Source organism: Gallinula chloropus, assembly GCF_964237585.1.
Source record: "Gallinula chloropus genome assembly, chromosome: 1".
Taxonomy (NCBI): domain Eukaryota; kingdom Metazoa; phylum Chordata; class Aves; order Gruiformes; family Rallidae; genus Gallinula; species Gallinula chloropus.
In genome coordinates, this window is record NC_140085.1 from 182,649,522 (window position 1) to 182,668,628 (window position 19,107).

A 19,107-nucleotide genomic window follows, 5' to 3' on the forward strand; every position below is an offset into this window, starting at 1 on the left:
CATATTTGGTGTAGTTCAAAAATAACTCCATCAATGCTTGTTGTGATGCTTCTACAACTCTATGAGCCCAGGGTGTTGATTTATTGCAACTTTGAAATTAATTGGCATCACCTGTTAAAGTACAAAAGCCTGCTTAAATTTAAACTTTGTTTGGTCTTGTGCCTATAATTTAATACACAAATTATGTTTAGTTGCAAATATTGAGCTGAACCAGAAATAATTCCTGTATCTGTCCTTGTTGTTGTTAGTGGAATTCCATCAGGGATCTTCTCACTTGATTGTCAATGATAAGTCAAGAGAAGCAGGAAACGAGTTTGATGACTCGGATACTCTTACTACTGCATTCGTGAGTTACATTAAGGTAAGTTTGTGACAATTTAAAGTGGGAGAAATATCTTCACTAATTTTGTAAGCATAGAGCAAATGGGAATGACAAACTTCAGACATTTTAGTAAGAGGGTGCAATTGATATTCATTGTCATAAAAGATAAAAAAATAAGCAGATTGGTTTATAGTGATTATAATTAATCTATGAGATCAGTTTACCAGTAACTCTTTTTCTAGTATATGTGGCAGTTATCCTTGTACTATTTTTAAAGCTATAAAAATGTGGCAAGTATATTCTGTAGGATTTGCTTCATATTTTGAATTGAGCAATTTTTGCACTAATTACATTAGTGAAGTGCAAGATGACTTTCAGTGTTAGATGTGGTGGGTGAAGTTATGAAATAATATTATAGTTTTAAAATAAGTTTTCCTAAATGTTTTTAAATTATATTAGAAATTGAGAGATAGATGAAGATAAAATTACATGCAGTCTAAAATAAGATCTATTACTACAGGAACCTACCTCTTGCAAGACTTGGCAAGTTCCTTTCTTGATGGGTTTTAAGAGTATATGCTGACTTTATATTAACTTTGTAAATGCTGTAGATGATAGGAAAGTGCATTTGAATAATTCTATGTGTAGCACTGGCATTTAGAAACAAAGCAAAAAAACTCACCAGTACACAAACCTTTCCCTTTCATAATTACAGAAGACATGTAGCTATCAGAAAACTTCAATTACATAGTAAATACATGTTTCTGGTTTTTAAAAAAGTAATTTACAAATACAGATGTGTGTTTAGGACTGTTCATTGTTAGGAAAAGTTAATGATAGTTGCTAGATGTTTAGGACACTGCATGTTATCTTATATTGACTTGTTCCTTTATGATTTTTATTTTTAAAAATGATTGAGGGATTTTTTTTTGACAGTTATTGGTAGTATTTTTAAACCGGATGAGGTTCAACAACACCAAGTCCAGTGTGTCCTGCACCTGGGACATAGCAAACCTGTGCAGTGCTACAGGCTTGGGGAAGAGTGGCTAGAAAACTACCTGGCAGGGAAGGACCTGAGGCTGTTGATTGACTGCCGACTCAGTATGAGTAGGCAGTGTGCCCAGGTGGCCAAGAAGGCCAATGGCATCCTGGCTTGTATCAAAACCAGTGTGGCCAGAAGGTCCAGGAAGGTGTGCCCCTGTACTCGGCATTGGTGAGGCCACACCTCGAACACTGTGTGCAGTTCTGGGCCCCTCACTACAAGAAAGACATTGAGGTCCTGGAGTGTGTCCAGAGAAGGGCAACCAGGCTGGTGAAGGGGCTGGAGAGCAAACCTTAGGAGGAGCAGCTGAGGGAGCTGGGGATGTTTAGCCTGGAGAAGAGGTTGAAGGGAGACCTTATCACTGCCTGGAAGGAGGTTATAGAGAAATGGGTCTCTTCACCCAAGTGACAGATGATAGGATGAGGGGGAATGGCCTCAAGCTGTGTGGACATGAGCAAAAAGTTCTTCACCAGAAGAGTTATCGGGCATTGGAACAGGCTGCCCGGGGAAGTGATTGGTCACCATCCCTGGATGTATTTAAACGATGGGTAGCTGAGGTACTTAGAGATATGGTCTAGTAGAGGATGGGTACAGTTGGACTTGATCTCAAAGGTCTTTTCCATCCTAGTTATTCTGTCTTTGTTTCTGTGATGGAGCTCTGAGTCTGTTGTGTTCTTTGGGTTGTATTTAGTCATGTGCTAGAATGCCTTTTGGGACAGTGGGGGTCTTCTAAAATTGAAATTTTGGTTAATGAAACCATCTATAAAATCAGTAAAAGTTTTAGTGCACAAGAGGAATTTAGACTTGGAGAATTTTGTAATTATTCAAGTGTCGGTCCTAGTTTATGTGGCTTTATTTGTCGTGTCTATATAATTATGCTCAGAGACTGAGGATCACCTTCCAGAATAACTGCTGCATTTTTGTCATGGTGTGTGTCCTTTTTACGGGAAAATTCATGTGCTTCATTCCTGTTAGGAGGGGAAAAAACCCAAAAACGAAGAAAGAATGTCATTATTCATTCTGCTGGGGAATGGTCCATCTTTGGGGTATGTTAGAGAAGCTGGTACACTCTTCAGTAACACATCTGGTAGAGTTGGATAACATTTATTGGTACAGTGTAATGCAACTGATGTGCCAAATGGATGACACAAGAGGCTAAGCCTCTCTGTTGTCTGCTGTTCATTCTCTATCACAAATGCACATCCATTCAGAGAGCTTCTGTCTCTACTGGCAGCTGAACTACTTCAGTGTTCCTGCCTATCTGAGATGAAGAAGAAAAGTGCAAAGCACCAAATAGAAGCATAAAAAAAGAGTCAAGTTTTCTAATAACTGGCACTTCATAGTTCATAGATAGGACAGCATGGACTCTAATTTATGCCTACGTTGAAGCCAAAATAGCCGTCTGACAGATACGAGTTGTTGCACATAGTTTTTGTTCTGATTTGTTAAAAAAAAAAAGTAGGGCTGTTAACAGGATTTCCACTCAACAATTTTAATAATTATGGATGAAGCATGCAATTGCCACTGTTTGTATATTTGGAATTGCCTGGCTCTGTAAACAAATCTGGCTGTGGGAGGAGAGTGAGAGGAGAGTTAGGGTCATGCTTAATTGAAGCATTGTTTGCATATACTACAGAGGCACAAGTGAAATCTGGGACATATAAAGAATTCTCATGCTGCTTGACTTTCTTCTTATGATTAAAGGAGAATAGGGACTGCTGACCTCAATAAAATCTGAACAGTGAATAGTCTTGTAATTGGTATCTTAAAAGGGGGTAGAGTGAGGAGTGGAGCAGAAGTGTTGGATTGCATCAACTAGCCACCCTAAATTGTTACATAAATTAGGTCATAGCTGAGTCTCAAAGCAAAATTTATCTGCCTACTTAATTGCAAAATTCAGTTCTCATTATCACTTTGCTTACAGAGCAGAGCAGGAGAGTGTGATGAATTATTGAGAATAGAGGAGGACACGCCATGGCAAGCGGACGAAATGTAAGTAATTTTTATGTGTCTATAAGTAATTAGCTGTGTCATTGCATTAGATTGACCAGAACTGTCATTTCCATATCTGTTTAAATAGTTTTGTAGCCTTGGAGGCATGACAGAGGCATATCCTTGTGCTTTATGTTGTGTTTTGTTTGTTACACATTATTGTGGAATAAAGTAGCTGCTACATTGCAACTAAATCATTTGTACACACCAGTAATGCTGTAATATTTTTACCTATGTAGTGCAAGTTTTGTAATTAGGTATTTTGATGTTTAGTCTGTTAATGGCATTGGTAAAGAAGAATATTATCAAATTTGTAAAATCTAAATTTAATGTACATTTAAAAAAATATGATCTGCTTGGAAAAAAACCCTCCATCTTTTTTTCATCTTTTGCCATAAATGTAACCCTGAAGCAATTTTTAATTTATTGACATTAAATCAGGAGCAGAGCAAGTGAACATCAGTTGCTGAGGAGAGTGCATAGAGTCCTATAGGATTTTAAAATTAAAACTGAAGGAAGGGAAGAATAGATACTTTCTGAAAGAGCCGTATTGGCAGAACTAACAGGTCGTTCTGTGTTTAAACCCCAAAAAGAATTATAAATGATGAAAAGCAAAAGAAAGCATGCTGGTCTGTTAAAAGGAATCTTTGTATTTAGTACTTTTGTTAAAACAATACATGTGGTGAGTGCATTTAATAAGTAAAAACCCTCTCAGTTTTAGAATTCAGTCTGTTTAATTGAACACTGGAAGTTTTAGTTTATCACACTTGTTTATGTATGTGTTAGACCTGAGGACCTTTGTTTAGGACAAAACACTGGAGAATTTTTTCAGAAGAGACTTACCATAAATTCAGTACATGCTAGCTTGCATAGAGGCTGTTTTTTCCTCTTGATAGTGATTGCATGCCAGTTGGAAGGTTCAGCTCACAAATTGAAATTCACACTGCTGTTAATTGCTGTTGTACGTCTGTATTTTTGAATGATTTTGTTTTCTGTTATAGAATAAGTTTATCAGAAGAACAAACTATTGATATAGCAATGATAGAGCAACTAAGAGAAGCGGTAGATTTATTACAAGATCCCAACAGGTACGCCTACGATAGCTGACGTGTTAATATAATGTAATAAAGACTTTTGTGAATCACTTAAGAGTTCTTTAACTGATAACTGAAAGGTCTCTGGAGTTGTGAAGTGGTTTGTTAGCGTACTGATGCTTTGCAGGAGGTGCTTAGATAGTTAGGAAGGAAACTTGTGTTTTCTCTCTCAGTACCTAGACAAGATTCCCAGTAAATTATGAATGGTTTCAGATATAAAGGAACCTAAATTTGGAGGTGGAGACACCTCTTAACCATTCGTTTTGTGTACACTACTGTGATTTCCTGAAGTTTTGTCTAGAATAGTCACATTTCTTCTAGCGACTATGAACTCTACTTATGCTAAGGTGTGTTTTGTGGGGATTGGAAAAGGTCGTCTGGCCCAGCTTCATCCCACCTCAATGGAGAATGTAAAGGAGCTGTCTGAATTAGTGGTGGAGGCAGATTAAGGCATTTAGAATTCCTCTGAATAAAGGCAAGGTTTTTATGATTTAAGTGCCTGTTTTAAGTGGCTAAAGTGAGGTGGAATGACTCCAGATCTGTGAACAAATGAATGAGTTTTTAAAAGAAAAAGATGTGCTTGTCCTACTGAAAAGGACTGATGAGAATGGTGTAGATATTTCTGTCCAGATGCTTGCTATTGCTTTTCTTTGTTTAACCACCTTCAAAAATTAAGCTAATTTCAAAACTAGGTAACTCATTTTTCTTCATTACTTCTGTAAGGTATCTAGTTCAGAGCTTAATTTTTCTGAAGACTAGAAGTCTCCTTATCACTTTCAGCCTCAAGTATCCGTGGTTCTCCTTTCTGCCTTGGCCAGGTTACTGTAGCCATTTATTCTTGCAGCTACACTGTTCTTTAAATGCCTATTCTGACTCTGCTTTTCCACTTAGCAGACCTTTGTACTACTCAGGACAGAAATTCTTCTCTCTTAGTATTTATAGAGACATGATTGTCTGGCTTTTAAAAGTCATATCATTCATGAATTCACGTATTCTTTATATAGGAAATAGCGCAAGTATTTTTGCTGAATAAAAATTCATATAAATTAGGAAAGCTATTTAGCTGTTAGCCTTAGAAATGTTGTCATTTTGAGGTTTGTCAAAAGTTGCCCCAATATTTTCTACATAGTTTAATCTTCATATAATTTAAAAGGGCTGTAAAATACAGACAAATAATCTGTGCTCCATGCATACTCAGGCATGCTTGCATTGAAAATGCGGCTTTTCAAAGTGGCTAATCATGTCATGCATGTCTGTGGTCTCTGACTGTTGTGGTTTGTTTTATACATGGCATTGGGTTGTGACTTCTTTGTGGATGCAGTCTTTTTCTGACCTTAAAGTGTGTATTTGTAATGTACTGAGAGCTATATCAGTTTTTCAATGTACATGTTCTATATGCTGACACACAGGCTTACCCACACAACAGACCTGGGTGCCTAATAGTTGCCAAATGATGCTGTAGACTTCCAGTTCTCTGGGCTATGAGTTCCTTATCATTGCTGTTATAATTACTAGATTGCGTTGCAGTTCATTATATACTTGCATTGTATAAAGCAGCATGAGAAACTTTTCATTCTGAATAGTTTCTCTGTCTTTATCCAGATCCACAAAGGATTGTAAATACTTCCATTGCTTCTTAGTTTAAGATGTGCAAAAGCCTTCATGTGCTTTTAACTTAAACCTAGAGCATGTCAAAAATTATAACTTCCCCTGAAGAGGTTTTCTTTGTGCATCAGTGTAACTCTGATCACCTACTCAGGGTAACCTTGTTGTAATAGCTAGCTGTAGCCAGAATTATCCTTATCTCACACTGAAGCCCATTTAAGAGTTAGAGAAACTGCTGTAGGCGGTGAAGCAGTAGGTGATGCTGACACGCCTGACATGCCCTCACTAAAGTTCAGTGTAGAGCATGTCAACTGGAGCTATTTTTGCTAATGGATGTGATTATTAAATTTCTAAAACGCTTGTCCAGTGTTCTGCAGTTTCCAGTCTGCATGCCCTGTGGGTACATGAGCAGCATTTCAGTTCTGGAAAGGAAAAAGATTTCGGACTCAACCTTTTTTAGTATTTTCAGATGTTTGTTTCGGGTTCCTTCCTATATTCCTTTTCCTGTATTCACTGCTTTCTTTCAGATGATTCTTGTGAGTTTCCAGTTGCACTGCTTTATTTTCATCCACTGTAAATTGAATTTGAGTATCTAACCAGGGCTGAGGCTTCTATCTGAACATGGGGTGATAGAAGTTGGATCTAGAAATCCAGAGCCTTCCAGATATTGCATGGTTGTTGGTAGTAAACAGGTGCCTTTGATACAAGCAGTTGCTCAGAGTGACATTTTGTGGAGGAAAGAAAGCATTAACATTGCTTCGACTGAACTGGTGACTGCAAAGCATAAGGAGGCACCTCAAAAAATTGAGATGTGTGACACCAAGCAGGCTGGAACTATGGTTATAGAAGTATTTCATATATCCATTTGTTTGAAATGAACTACTGAACAAAATGGTTACCAAAGCTATACCCCAGTGCAATGTTTTTATTTCAAACCTTGCAGATTAAGCATGGATATTTCAGAGAGCAGTGGTGTGAATCTGTATCCCATGGAACCAGCAACAGCTTTAGAATTTCAGAAGTCTACAGTAAAGTGTGTTTATCTACCTTTCTTAGAAAAAAATAATGCATTTGTTGGAGTATTCAAGTTTCTGCACAATGAATTACATATTTGCATTTGTTTATCTTTATATATAGCGATCAAATGCAGATGGACATGTCTTCCCTTGGTCAGGTATGTTAATGACTGTATTGTTAAAACATGTCTGGAGGGTGATGGGAGACATGAAAGGACCCAGCAATTTCATCCTTTATTAATCTACCAAGTAGGGAAGGGGATAAAAGGAGAACAAAACTAATTATTCTTCAATATTTTTATGGAATTACATTTCTTTTTCTTTCTATCTATCTATTTATCTATCTATCTATCTAAAAATTTCTGGCTTTATCAGTTACTTTTTCATCTTATTCGAACTCGTCCCCCTCCCCCCCAACCCACCTTCCCAGTCCATGTGTGGCTTTCATGTGTGCTGGTTCATAGTTAAGCTTTGCATTCTCATCTGCCATCCCAACCCCATCTCCCTGCACTGGTGTGGAAAGCCAGTACATTCATTAAGAATAATCCAAAAATATTTTGTAGGCTAAATATTAACATTCTCCTAGGCCACTGTCACTATAGTTACAGAGAGTATGTAAAGTATGATTTGGAGTTTTGTAGTGTTATATATGCTGCTTATTATTCGATCTGTTTCCTGGCCAGTACACTGGTATCCTTTATGACATGCTTTGTTTAGATCCACATCATCTGCCTGTTAGCACTGGAACTGCAAGTATATACGATCTGCTTATTTCTTTCTTAGCTTTTCACCACAGTATTTGTAAGAAATGCTTCTGAGGTAATGTGATGCAAAACAAGATGTCATTCTGTTTACAGTAATACACAGTCTAAAGAGTTATTTATCTTGCAGAGAGAAAATGCTGAAGAGGAACTAGAATTTCAGAGGAGGAGGGAGTTCATTATGGAGAAAGCAAAGTCTGAAGTGAGAACTTGTGATCAGAGTGAAAAATGGCTGAGTCAGGTATGCAGGTGTCTAAATTCAGTAAGTGTGGAAACAGTTTGGAAAGGAGCAGTGCATTATGTGGATTTGGGTTAGAGATAAAAGTGGTTTTGGGCCAGTTGGGATTGAGGGTTTTTGCCTTGGCATGAATCTCAAGTTTTGTCTGTAAATAGGAAGTTAAGTCCCATATCTCTTGGGGAAAAATCTGATACAATTCAACAAATAAGCCTTTTGCTCCAGTAACACTATAGTAGTTGAAATGGTTGCATTCCCCTGGAAAAAAAGTCACCTCAAAGTTCAGTAAAATGAAACACCTGATTCCTCTTTCCTCTCACTCCAAATACTCTTGTAGTTATATAAGCTGCTAAGTTTTTAAAAGCAGTATTTTTAATGTGTTTAGTATTACAAACAGATTGTTTATAGGTTGAGATGATAAAGTTTCCAAAATATTGTGTGCCTTGCAATGATGCAGAAATTAAGAACTGTGAAAAAAATCTACTTTAAATATTTGGTGTATCTGTTATTACTTCAGATTGTTATTCCCTTGTTTGTATAGGGATTTTTGTGGCTACTCTGACAAGAAGATTCTGAGAAAAAATATTACATGATGCTTTGTCTGTACTGGTAGTACCTTAATATGGTCTATCTTACCCAGACAGATTGAATCTGATTTATCTCGATGCTTTTCAAACATTCTGAAGTTTATTTTCATTGCCATCAAATATTCCTAAGATATCTTTGTGACGTTGCCAATATTCCCCAGGAGCTGGTTTTCAATTTGATTTAAGACTAACAAACAGACTTTTCAGAATTACCTTAATACAACCAAGCATAAATGTTGATTGGTGGTAGTAGATGTTGGTTCATCTTTCTTGTTTTGTTGTTGTAGATTGGGGTTACCACACTTTAATTGGAACAGCTAGGGCTGTTTCAGTGTCAAAATGTGTGTGGTCCCTTTATTGTGATGAGCTGCTTAACAGGGAGACTGATGATTCACTTCTAAAAAGAAGAAATGAATCTTCCTAAACGCTTGCAGAGGTCCTGCTCTGGACTCTGTGTGCAGGTTAAAGCACGATGCACGTTCCTTTAAATAGCAACAACACATCTTGCCAAGAGCAAGTTTTTAATAATGCTGCATTAAGTGTAGTACAGTAAGCACCTGAATTAATTTAGTAACACAAGTAGGTGTTTATTTATGTAATTTAGCATAAATTCAAATATTTGGCTAGTGACATGTGTGCTGTGAGGTGTAAGTAGCAGGTCTGTCTCAAAAACATAGTCCCTGAGCATAAGGAGTGCTCAAGCATGCATGTCCTCAGGTACAGTTGGCTGGGATCAGATGTTTATTCTATGTATGCAGCAGTTGAGGTAATATGGAAGATGGCTAAAACTGAAGAATTGTCTTTATGCTTGAAAAGTAGCCAAGAAAGGTCATGAAGCAGAATGGGTGTTGTAACCTTCCTTTACATCTTGCTAACTTTTGGAAAGCTCTGTGAACTGTTGGGACAGTCCATGTGTTCCAAGGGCTGTATTTTATTTTTGTTTCCATTTTAGGCCATAAGGGAATGGTTTTGAAGTGAATTATAATTTGTTTTTAATTATGCCAGCTGTGTTTCTGCTGGCTAAGTTATGATTGATGCAGAATTAATGATTGTATTTCCTCTTTATTAATGTGATTTAAATGTTTCCAATTTAACTGTAGCAGAAGTGGTAACGAAAGGTATGTTACATTGCAATTATAAAATTAATTGCTTATGGGATGCTCTATTCAAATCTGTGTTAAAAATCCGTATTCCTATATTAAACTCTTGATGATGGTTTAATTACAAAATTGGGTATCGCATTTGAACAACATTAAAATCTCCTGAATGCAGTTATAACTACTTAGGATCGCAACTAAAAAATGAATGACAAATTTGTGCAAATAATTTCCAATAGTATGGGTTTTTTAAAATGTTGCTCAACTAGCAATAAAAGTATTATTCATGAAAATTAATTGTTTCAGTGAAAAAAAATCAAGTATTAATGTGTGTCTGAGTATTATGAGTAAAATATCTCGTTGTGGCACAGCACTAATATAGTTGCTGAAATGGTCTGGATTTGTTTTGTTTTCTTCCCAAACATGCAGAATGATATAATTGTTTGGAATACAAGTGGGCAAACCTCTCACAATGAGGTAAGATGCTAACATCATTTGTTTGTGCTCATTTGTTTTATATGAATGGTTTGTGTACTAAATGACAACGTGTGATTGAATATCACAGAAAATATGACTGAGCTCATCAGTAATGGCCATGTAGTTTATTTGATGTGGTTTTGATTCTGATTCCCTCCAACCCTGACGGAGTAGCAATATTAAACACCAGCCCAGCAAGCTGGCAGCAAAGTCTTGTGGCTTTTTTTTGGGGGGGAGTTTTTTTGGTTTTAAATCAGTTGGAAGCAGCAGCGCTGAGGTACCGACAGGCTGACTCCTGTCCTTACCTCTGCCGTCAGAGTGGTTCCAAAGAATGTTTATCAATACGGTGATAGGCGCTTTATACATATAAATATAAATATATATATATGTCTGCAGGATTTACCAGGGTATAAAAGGATACTTTGATAAGCCTGTTTGAGTTACATAGTTCAGAATCAAACTTTTATTTTTCAATTATTTTTTTAGAGTTTGTTCTGCCTTTCTTTTTTGGTTGTTTGTTTTTGACTCTTTCTTGTTCCACAACAGTTTCTGTTGATTTTGGTGCATTTTATTTTTGCATGGTTGTGTCACGTCCTTGATGAGCTATCAGAGAGGAGTCTGATTTTATTGATCCCGTTGCTTTCACAGTGCGAATCTCAGCAGAAGGTCAAAAAGGGAAACTGTAGGGAGCTCCTTATGGAGATTTATTGAACTGTGTAAAACATCCTGCAAATTCATGAGCACCCAGACACCTTCTACCAGTCTTGGTCATAGGACTCCCATAGTTCCTGGCTCCCCAAGGAGTTGCTTCTTAAATAGAATTCCTTATGGAGTTTGGTTATAGGACTGTTTTCTATGTTACCATTGGTGGGAACTAATTCCTGCTGCAACTGTTGACCTAGTTCAAGGTCAAGGGCGACACACCTGCTCTGAGGTATATGTTTAACTTGCTCTCTTCTGCTTTTTAGGCAGAAACTGAGTGTTGCATGGAAAATATCACACACAATGGTAATTAATTACAGGGAAGAAACAAATTTATCTAAGAAAAAACATTTATTTTCTCTGTCCTGTAACACAAAAAATTGGAGACAAGTGAATACATGAGAGAAAATTGAGAAGTAAATGAGCCTCTGTACATCAGGGGGGAATATCCTGCAGTCTTTAGTCAGAAACTTTGCGTTTTCCAGAAAAGGAATAGTTCAGAATAAAAAAAGGGAGGTTATCATAGGTTTGAATCTATATTGTGATCAGGTTATGGTGTAATAGTTACAGTGTGCAGTATTTGTGAACTTTTGCATTTTGTGCAGTCAGTTATGCTGTATCCTGGATGTTCCTCTTGCTTAGATTTATCTTCTTGCATTACACAGAACAAGGATAAGAGTCCGACGATGTCTCCTACTACAAATGCCACCAGCCCGTTTGGCCTGAAGCCGCGATCAGGTACTGTGGGGAAGGAAACCAACCTGTTTGTGTGCACTTCTGTTTGCACGTGTGTTATTAATAGATGTCTGCATTTATTTTCCCTTAAGAAGGCACAGATGAAACATCATCTGTACAACAGTTAAAAGACAGTTAGAACAGTCTGTAGGTTCGAATCAAGATTGAATTTGTAGCAAGTATGTTATACACGGATCAGTTTTCATCCCTTACTAATAAATTAGGTCATTTAGAAGATATGTGTGTTTCCAAAATATTTGCATATGTATATAAATACACTTTTTTTTACATATATCCATATATATCATCTGTGCTGACATACTGATTGCAATGTAAGTTTTGCTTAATTGGTATGTACTGATACAGTTTAGATTTTGTTGAACAATGTATGTGGATAATTAGGCTTGCTTAGAATGCTTGTGCATTGCTCTGAAAACTGCTTCTTGCAGAGTCTTTCAGTAGTTATGCTTGGGTAAGGATCAAGTGTTATAGGAAAATTAGATACTGACTTCAGCCAGCAGCTGAGTTTCATGAATTTCAAATGCATAACTATCAGTCTTTCATCAAGCAGCAATTTGTTTATTAAAACAAAACAACTCAACCCCCCCCCAGATGTATTTGAGGGCTTGAATAACAGCTTAAAAAACAGCATTAGTCACAGGATTGAACTCAGTTTCTATCTTCTCTGTGCTGTGGTAGTTAATACTGCTAAGTCATCTTACATCACCTCTAAAGAACAGCTGTGGGTTTTTCAGTGTATTTCAGCATCTGAAGATTGTAATTCTGGTTTTTTGCATTCACCACAAATGCTTTTAATCAAATGCTGGTAAACCACTACGAGCTTCTAGTTTCCATAACAAAATATCTTGGCAATAATGGCAGCAGTTTCACATTTAGATGTTTAAGAACTTGTACCCATAGATTTGGGTTGTTTTAAAAAAGTTTTACAACTCAAAAGAATATTCTATTGAACCAACCATTTTACTGTCTCATGTAGTTCTTATGATACATGGTTTGACAGATCAGTTGCATTTTTTAGTTTATTGGACTGTTAAAACTCTGGCTGTCGTCTTGTACGTCCCTGATCCTGTAGAGATGTTGTTATGTCTCTGTATGTGTAAAGTATGGGTTAAGTGACAAGCAAATCCATCCTTTTGAGGATTTGGAAAAAATAAAATGTTGAGTAATACTGCACGGACCAGCAGCAACATTATGACAGCATGGTTAGGAGAAAGCTGTGTGAAGGCGACTGGCCCATGCCGTGCTGCTGCTTTCATGGGGTGTAGCCAGTGTTCTGCTGAGCTGCCAGTGGACTCTCCTGCCCGGGACTGGAAGCAGTGTTGTAGGAGAGAGTGCAAGGCTGTGGCTTCTTGTTCAAGTGTTACTTCAACATGTGCTTCTGAATCTTGGTATCTCAGCGTGCTAAGATATCCTATGCTTAATGACTGCAGTCAATCAGGGCAAAATAGCCCAGCAATTCTTTATTTTTAGAGTATTTCTGGAAAGACTAGATTGCAATGGTTGCAGTCCTTTGCAACAAATCCTCCATGTCATGTCGTGATGGGAGACCAGATGTGCACAACTCCTATGGTATTTCCCATGTCTGTATTGCAGTTGTGTATAGAATCATCACAGACCAAAGTCAGTTGCTTATAATCTGTTGGTTTTCTGCACTGAAGCAATTCAAAGACTTATATTTTAATTGCTTGCAGTATGCCAAGTCTACAGTGACTTTTGGTCTCAGATGTAGGTTGCAGAAAACTTGATAATCTGAATATATTTTCCTTTCCACATCGTAAGACCATAGAGTCACCAACCTAGACCCGTTAAGGCACAGTCTTTGACCTCATCACATCCAGTTTCAGTCCTGTTACCTCAAATTTATACCACGGTGAGACAGGGGAATTTGGCAATCGTGACATTTAGGTCCAACTTCAGATGAGACGATGGCATGTTAGCTCTGTAGCACAATGTAACAAAACGAAACCTTGCAAAGGAGTTCTGAAGCTGCGTATTTCCTCTCCTGCTCTCACCCTAGAATACTACTGAAAGTAGCATGAACAAATTTGCTTTGCTAGCACATATAAGAATATGTACTGAAAGTACTGGCATGTTTGTGACTCCAGCCTCTTTTTCCATGTAAAGCGCGTTGGCTTGCCATGACTCCAGTTTCTTCACTATTTCCTTTAAAACTTTGTGCAAGTTTGAACCATCCTATCATGGTCTAAATTTTTGCCTGTTAATTATATGCTGCTCTATTTCCCTAGAGCTGAACTAGTGTAGGGATGGAGCATTTCTGTGGTCCAGGGAAGTTTTTTAGGTCAGTTTGTAGCTTATCTCATTTAAGTTCTTGATGGCCTTAGGGAAACCTTAGAACTAATTGGAAATGAGTTTTAGCTATTTAACTTCATTAGACTTTAAATTTATGTTACTTCTATAAATCTTTTCAATCTGAGTGCAGGATTAAAAGAGCATTCAAGTGTTCTAACTAGAATGTATACATCATACTCTGTGGAGAACAGTGGCAATCAGTAACTGAAAACGTATGTGACCATACCTTTCCTGAAGCCTGAGAGCTTCTTTTCACTGTGATTATTTTCATCTCTTTTAAATGAATGTTGCTTTCTGTTTCGCTCCTCTCCCCACATTGTTTCAGAATTATTTATGTCCCTTGGAAAGGTGAAAGTAAACTGTTCTAGACTTATGGTAAGGATTCCAGTTTTTTGAAGTACACACACAAATGGAAATGCTTCCAGAGGATAAACTACAGTGGCTTAAACTTCTGTGTTAGAACATACTGGTATGTGTTCAGGGCTGAAGGTGCTATTATTTTTCATTTTAAAGCTAGGCAAAACATGGGAAAAAACTTAGGTCTAATAGCTGACGTGGTACCCAAAGAGAATGTTTTAAAAGTTAATGAATGTATTTTGACGACCTGACAGATTCTTTTCAAGGGTCAGATTTTTACATAGAAGGCAAAAAGGGAGGATTTTAAAATTATTCAGAATATTTCCTCCTGTATTTTAAATACTTTCATGGAGTATGGGCTTCTCATATTCACATTGATTTTGAAAACCTCAAAAAATTACTGTAATTACAAGTTTTCTTTGAAACAGAGTTTTGCTCTTGAGAAGTGCTTTGGGTCTCTGAAAAAGGAATCACTCAAAATAGTTAATAAATTTAAACTTTTTTGCTTGATTAATGAATCAATTATAATGCTCAGAGTGTTGCCAAGTTCTTGCCATGGTATCCATAATAAGCCAGACCTCGAAGCCTGAACATCTACTAATTCATCTTGCAGTACTCAAGAATATTCTTTTGCTTTTCTTCTGTGCCATTTTGAGGACACCGTGTTTCATAGATTCTCCTGAACAAGGTGACAGCAAGTAAGACAAAATTGTAACTTCAGAGGCTAAAAGAAGCACTGGCAAGACTCAGAATCACAGAGCAGTTTGTATTGCAAAGTGAAGAATTGTTCCCTTACAGTTGTTTACTGAGCGTAATCCTGCTTGTGAATCGATGTCTTCGTTTGATAACTTGCAGTGGATTTGAAGCTCGATGTTAGGATTTGTGAATGAGCTTGCCTCGCTGTCTTTCACGTTTGTTGGAACACAGAACAATCATTAGAGCCAGAAAGTATTTTTCACTCAAAAGAGTGCTAGTTAGTGTTCTTCTAATCTCTGGATAGTTACTCATTCTTATTTGTTTTCTTCCCTACTTGTATTGCCTGTGTACTTTGGAAAAGAGAATCCTAGTTCCCAGCATAATTAAAGACTTATTATCATTTACCATAAATCTGTATTCTGTTACCCAGTGTTGACTGCTCAGATTTTACATTGTGCCGACTCTGAGGTTTGACTGATCTGGTGTCCCAATAGTCAGAAGTAGTAAACTGGTTCTGGAAAAAAGGCATGGCTGAAGAGAGCAAGCTCTTGAACAGTCGAGTATGAAGATAAGTTTACAGTGAAGTTTTATACAACACTGTCTGAATTTTAATCATGTTAATGTGGATTCCAGAATTATGGGAAGGAGAAAGTCTATATGATTTTAGTTCTTTATTCTTTATTAATTTGGAATGGTGTAAAATAGGGACTTTCTTGTAATATTAAATGGTTTTATCTGTGTTTTGATCTACACAGTAACTTTAAATTTATCTAGGCTTGTGGTTTAGCATTTAGACTACAGGTAGTTCATAATCTCTAGGTTAGCTTGAGGAGCATGAATGTTGTGTGTGTATGAGATTCAGTAGATAAAACATGGAAATACATGTAGGAGACCAAGAAATGGGTGTGTTTGTAATTTTTGTGGCAGAAGTGATAAGGAATGTTGTGATCAGATATAGGAAAAACTCATTAAGGAGTGACATAATTGTGAAGGTCAGAGACGGAGGGATTTAAATTCTGTGTCAAAATCAGAAACCAATGAGAAGTTTTGGAAGGATGGATGATGTGCTGAAGATGAGCAGGGAGGAGAAATTTTTAAGGATGTTGTTGTCCAGTTTTGAAGTACTGTAAAGTGGAAGTTTGAGGAAAGCTTGGCCAGAAATCCTTGCCACAATCCAGACAGGAGACAAAAGTGCGGAGTAGATGTGATGGGGAGGGAATAAAAATGTCCACTGAAGGATTTGAGGAATAAATAAGAAGTGTTGCCATGACCAGTTGAAGAAGAGAAGACACAATGGAATAGCAACTGCATTACTATACAAGTTTAGCTCCATAATGACATTTTTTCCAGTCCTCTGGTGGATCGATTTTGGACTCTGTTGCAGCTTCTGTGGAAAAGATGCAAGTTTGATCCCAGTGGGATCATTAGTGAATTTGAGTTTGTTAGAAGACTGTCTACAGTGCAGGTTTTCCAAGGCTTGTGGTGCAAACTTGGGATCACCCTTTGGAAATACTGTATGTCTGTTCTTGTCCCTGAAAAGTCTGTAAAAGTTGTGAAGGTCAGAATTTCCTAAGGTGGTGGTCCCATTGTAGGTTTGGACTTCTTGCTGGCAGGGTCAGCAAGAGAGAAAAGTAGTGCTGCATGTACTATGAAATGAATTAAAACAAGAGGAAAACATTGGTAGTCCATGTGCTCACAGAACACTCAACAGAATGAGAATCCAATGCATAATGTAGTTGCTACTTATCAAAATCAGCCAGGATGTTGTAATGTAATAATGATGTCATATGGATGTGAACCATTCTCCCCAGGGAAGTGGTCACAGCACCAAGCTTGACTGAAGTCAAGAAGCACCTGGACGATGTACTCTGACACATGCTCTGACCTGATGTACTCTGACACATGCTCTGACCTGGCTGGTCCTGTGTGGAGCCAGGAGTTGATAATCCTTACGGGGCCCTTTCAATTCAGGATATTCTATGATTTTGTGTAAATTTAGTCATTGGGCAAGGAGATATTACATAGTTACAAAGAATACCAAAATTCTTACTCTTGGAAATTTTTGTTGCTGAAACTTCACAGGTGATATATCCACCTTCTGATTCACAGAGTCAAGGGTCTTGTCAGGCTGTAATGTAAAATCTATGGGTACTTTTTCTTAAAACTTGCTTGTAAACAAGTTGTGTGAAGTGCTATGGTTACAGTGATCTTGCTAAGCTTAACAGCCTTAACTGCACATATAATGTATGATTTGCAAATACTAACATGTAACTTTTCATTCTTTTTATTCTGCACCATCTCTCATTCTTTTCTCAAAAAAAATGCATTTTGTATTAATCACCTTTGAATTACATCTTCGTCATTACCATATAATCCTATTGCCATATATGAAATGCTGCTGCCCCCTTTGATCCCCTCTCCGGTCCTTATGCCATCATGGTTGGACTGGCTATCACTCCCCTCCAGCAGACCCATCCCTCAGTCTTCCTCCTATCTCCTTCAACACACTTACACAGGCACAAACATGGGACAACTTTAGCTACAGTATCCCATCTGAAGGAGACAGTGACAATGGTAGGTGTTCCATATATAATTTACTTAATTTTGTGTTTTCAGAAACATGGATATATGACAATTGCCCCATGGGGCTAAGGATGAAAGTCAGTACTCTTGAGGAGATGCTTATGAGACTAAAAACCTCAGAGGATGCAAGTTAATTTACTGTAAAATATATAGTATCAAAAGTAAATGGAGTGGCTCTGTTTTCAGGTCAGCAAAGCAACTTTTCCCATGATATCTGATCCAAGACCTATTTCCAATATTCGTTCATTTTCCTGCTTCGCTTTCAATGGTTTGTAGAAGTTGTAATCAAACAGCAACAAATGTTGCAATAGTCTTTTCTGCATTTTTAAAATTACTTTTTGGACTGGTATTGGAAATATCCTGCTCCCATCTGCAGTTACTGATGCAGGTGCATAACTAAATAAGAAGAGGAAGCTATGAAGAAACAAAGCTGAAACAATCATCTAAGCAAAAGCAGTTATTTCTATCCAACAGAAACCGTTAGTAAGCTGTCAAACTTCTTTGTGCATAGTGAAGCTCAGGTTCATAAGTGCATGTTGTTACTGCTTCTTTTGTTCTGTTTTTCTCCAAGCTGTTGTTGTCATAGTATGTTGAGTCTTGGCACTAATATGCAAAGCTTGCCGTGTTTGGGCTACCAAAGTCATCTGCTGCCTTAATAGTTAAATCTCAGACAGAAGAAACAAAACATAGAAAATTAAACCCTTTATATTTATTTGATAGGCAGATTTATTTTTTTTTTTTTTTTAGGGCAATGACTGTTGTTCTTGCCCTAAAAAAAATACATCTGCCTATCAAATTAGAAGGGTGTTTAGGTACTGGAAGGCAATCAAACTGTGAAAATCTTCCAGGTGAAACCAAGACCACAAATCTTGACTGACAAATGTCAGTGTACATTCCTAGATCATTACTTGAAAATTCTTGATATTGTCAGTGTTCTTAATTACAAAACCATAGGAGACAGCATATGTAAGGAATCAACTCTGTCAAGGAAATGTGTGGAATATAAGAATTGTGGTAACGGTAAGTTAAAAAGAATTTAGTTCATGTTGGTGTGAAACTAACTTGATATTTCACTAATGAATATTCTAAAAGAGAAAAGGGAAAGCAAGAGGTACTTCTAGCAGTGCAGAATTTGCTCCACATTAATCTAGATTTGTTAGTGTTTTCATCTTCTAAATGAAATGAGCAGAATGGACTAGTGTGTGCTTGTGCATTTGCAACAGGTGGATGTCTCCTGTCATTCAAATCTTAAGCCAAATGGAAATGTTAATGTTTATTACCTTGGGCTCTTCCAACAGAAACCTGCTGCTTTACATGCACTTTTTTGTCTGGGGTTTTGGTTTGTTTGGGGTTTTTTTTCAGTTGGGACTTGTTGCCTTTCTGGTTAAGAGTTTATCTAAGGTGTATCTTCTGTTATCCAAGGTGTATTTATCTTCCTATGGTAGGAAATGGACCAGAGACCATTCTCTGGCGCT

At 37.3% G+C, this 19,107-nt stretch overlaps 1 protein-coding gene across 1 annotated transcript in view; it reads left to right on the forward strand.

Moving 5' to 3' along the window:
- Positions 1-19,107, forward strand: part of LRCH1 (leucine rich repeats and calponin homology domain containing 1) — a gene marked incomplete at both ends in the record, with an annotated part of 112,697 nt that overhangs the window by 77,134 nt on the left and 16,456 nt on the right. The window contains 9 exons of the mRNA XM_084269530.1: positions 249-361; positions 3,289-3,356; positions 4,358-4,444; positions 6,999-7,088; positions 7,193-7,229; positions 7,963-8,073; positions 10,181-10,228; positions 11,596-11,668; positions 17,519-17,623. Of these exons, the coding sequence (XP_084125656.1) occupies positions 249-361; positions 3,289-3,356; positions 4,358-4,444; positions 6,999-7,088; positions 7,193-7,229; positions 7,963-8,073; positions 10,181-10,228; positions 11,596-11,668; positions 17,519-17,623 (732 nt within the window). The remainder of the gene's footprint in view (positions 1-248; positions 362-3,288; positions 3,357-4,357; positions 4,445-6,998; positions 7,089-7,192; positions 7,230-7,962; positions 8,074-10,180; positions 10,229-11,595; positions 11,669-17,518; positions 17,624-19,107) is intronic.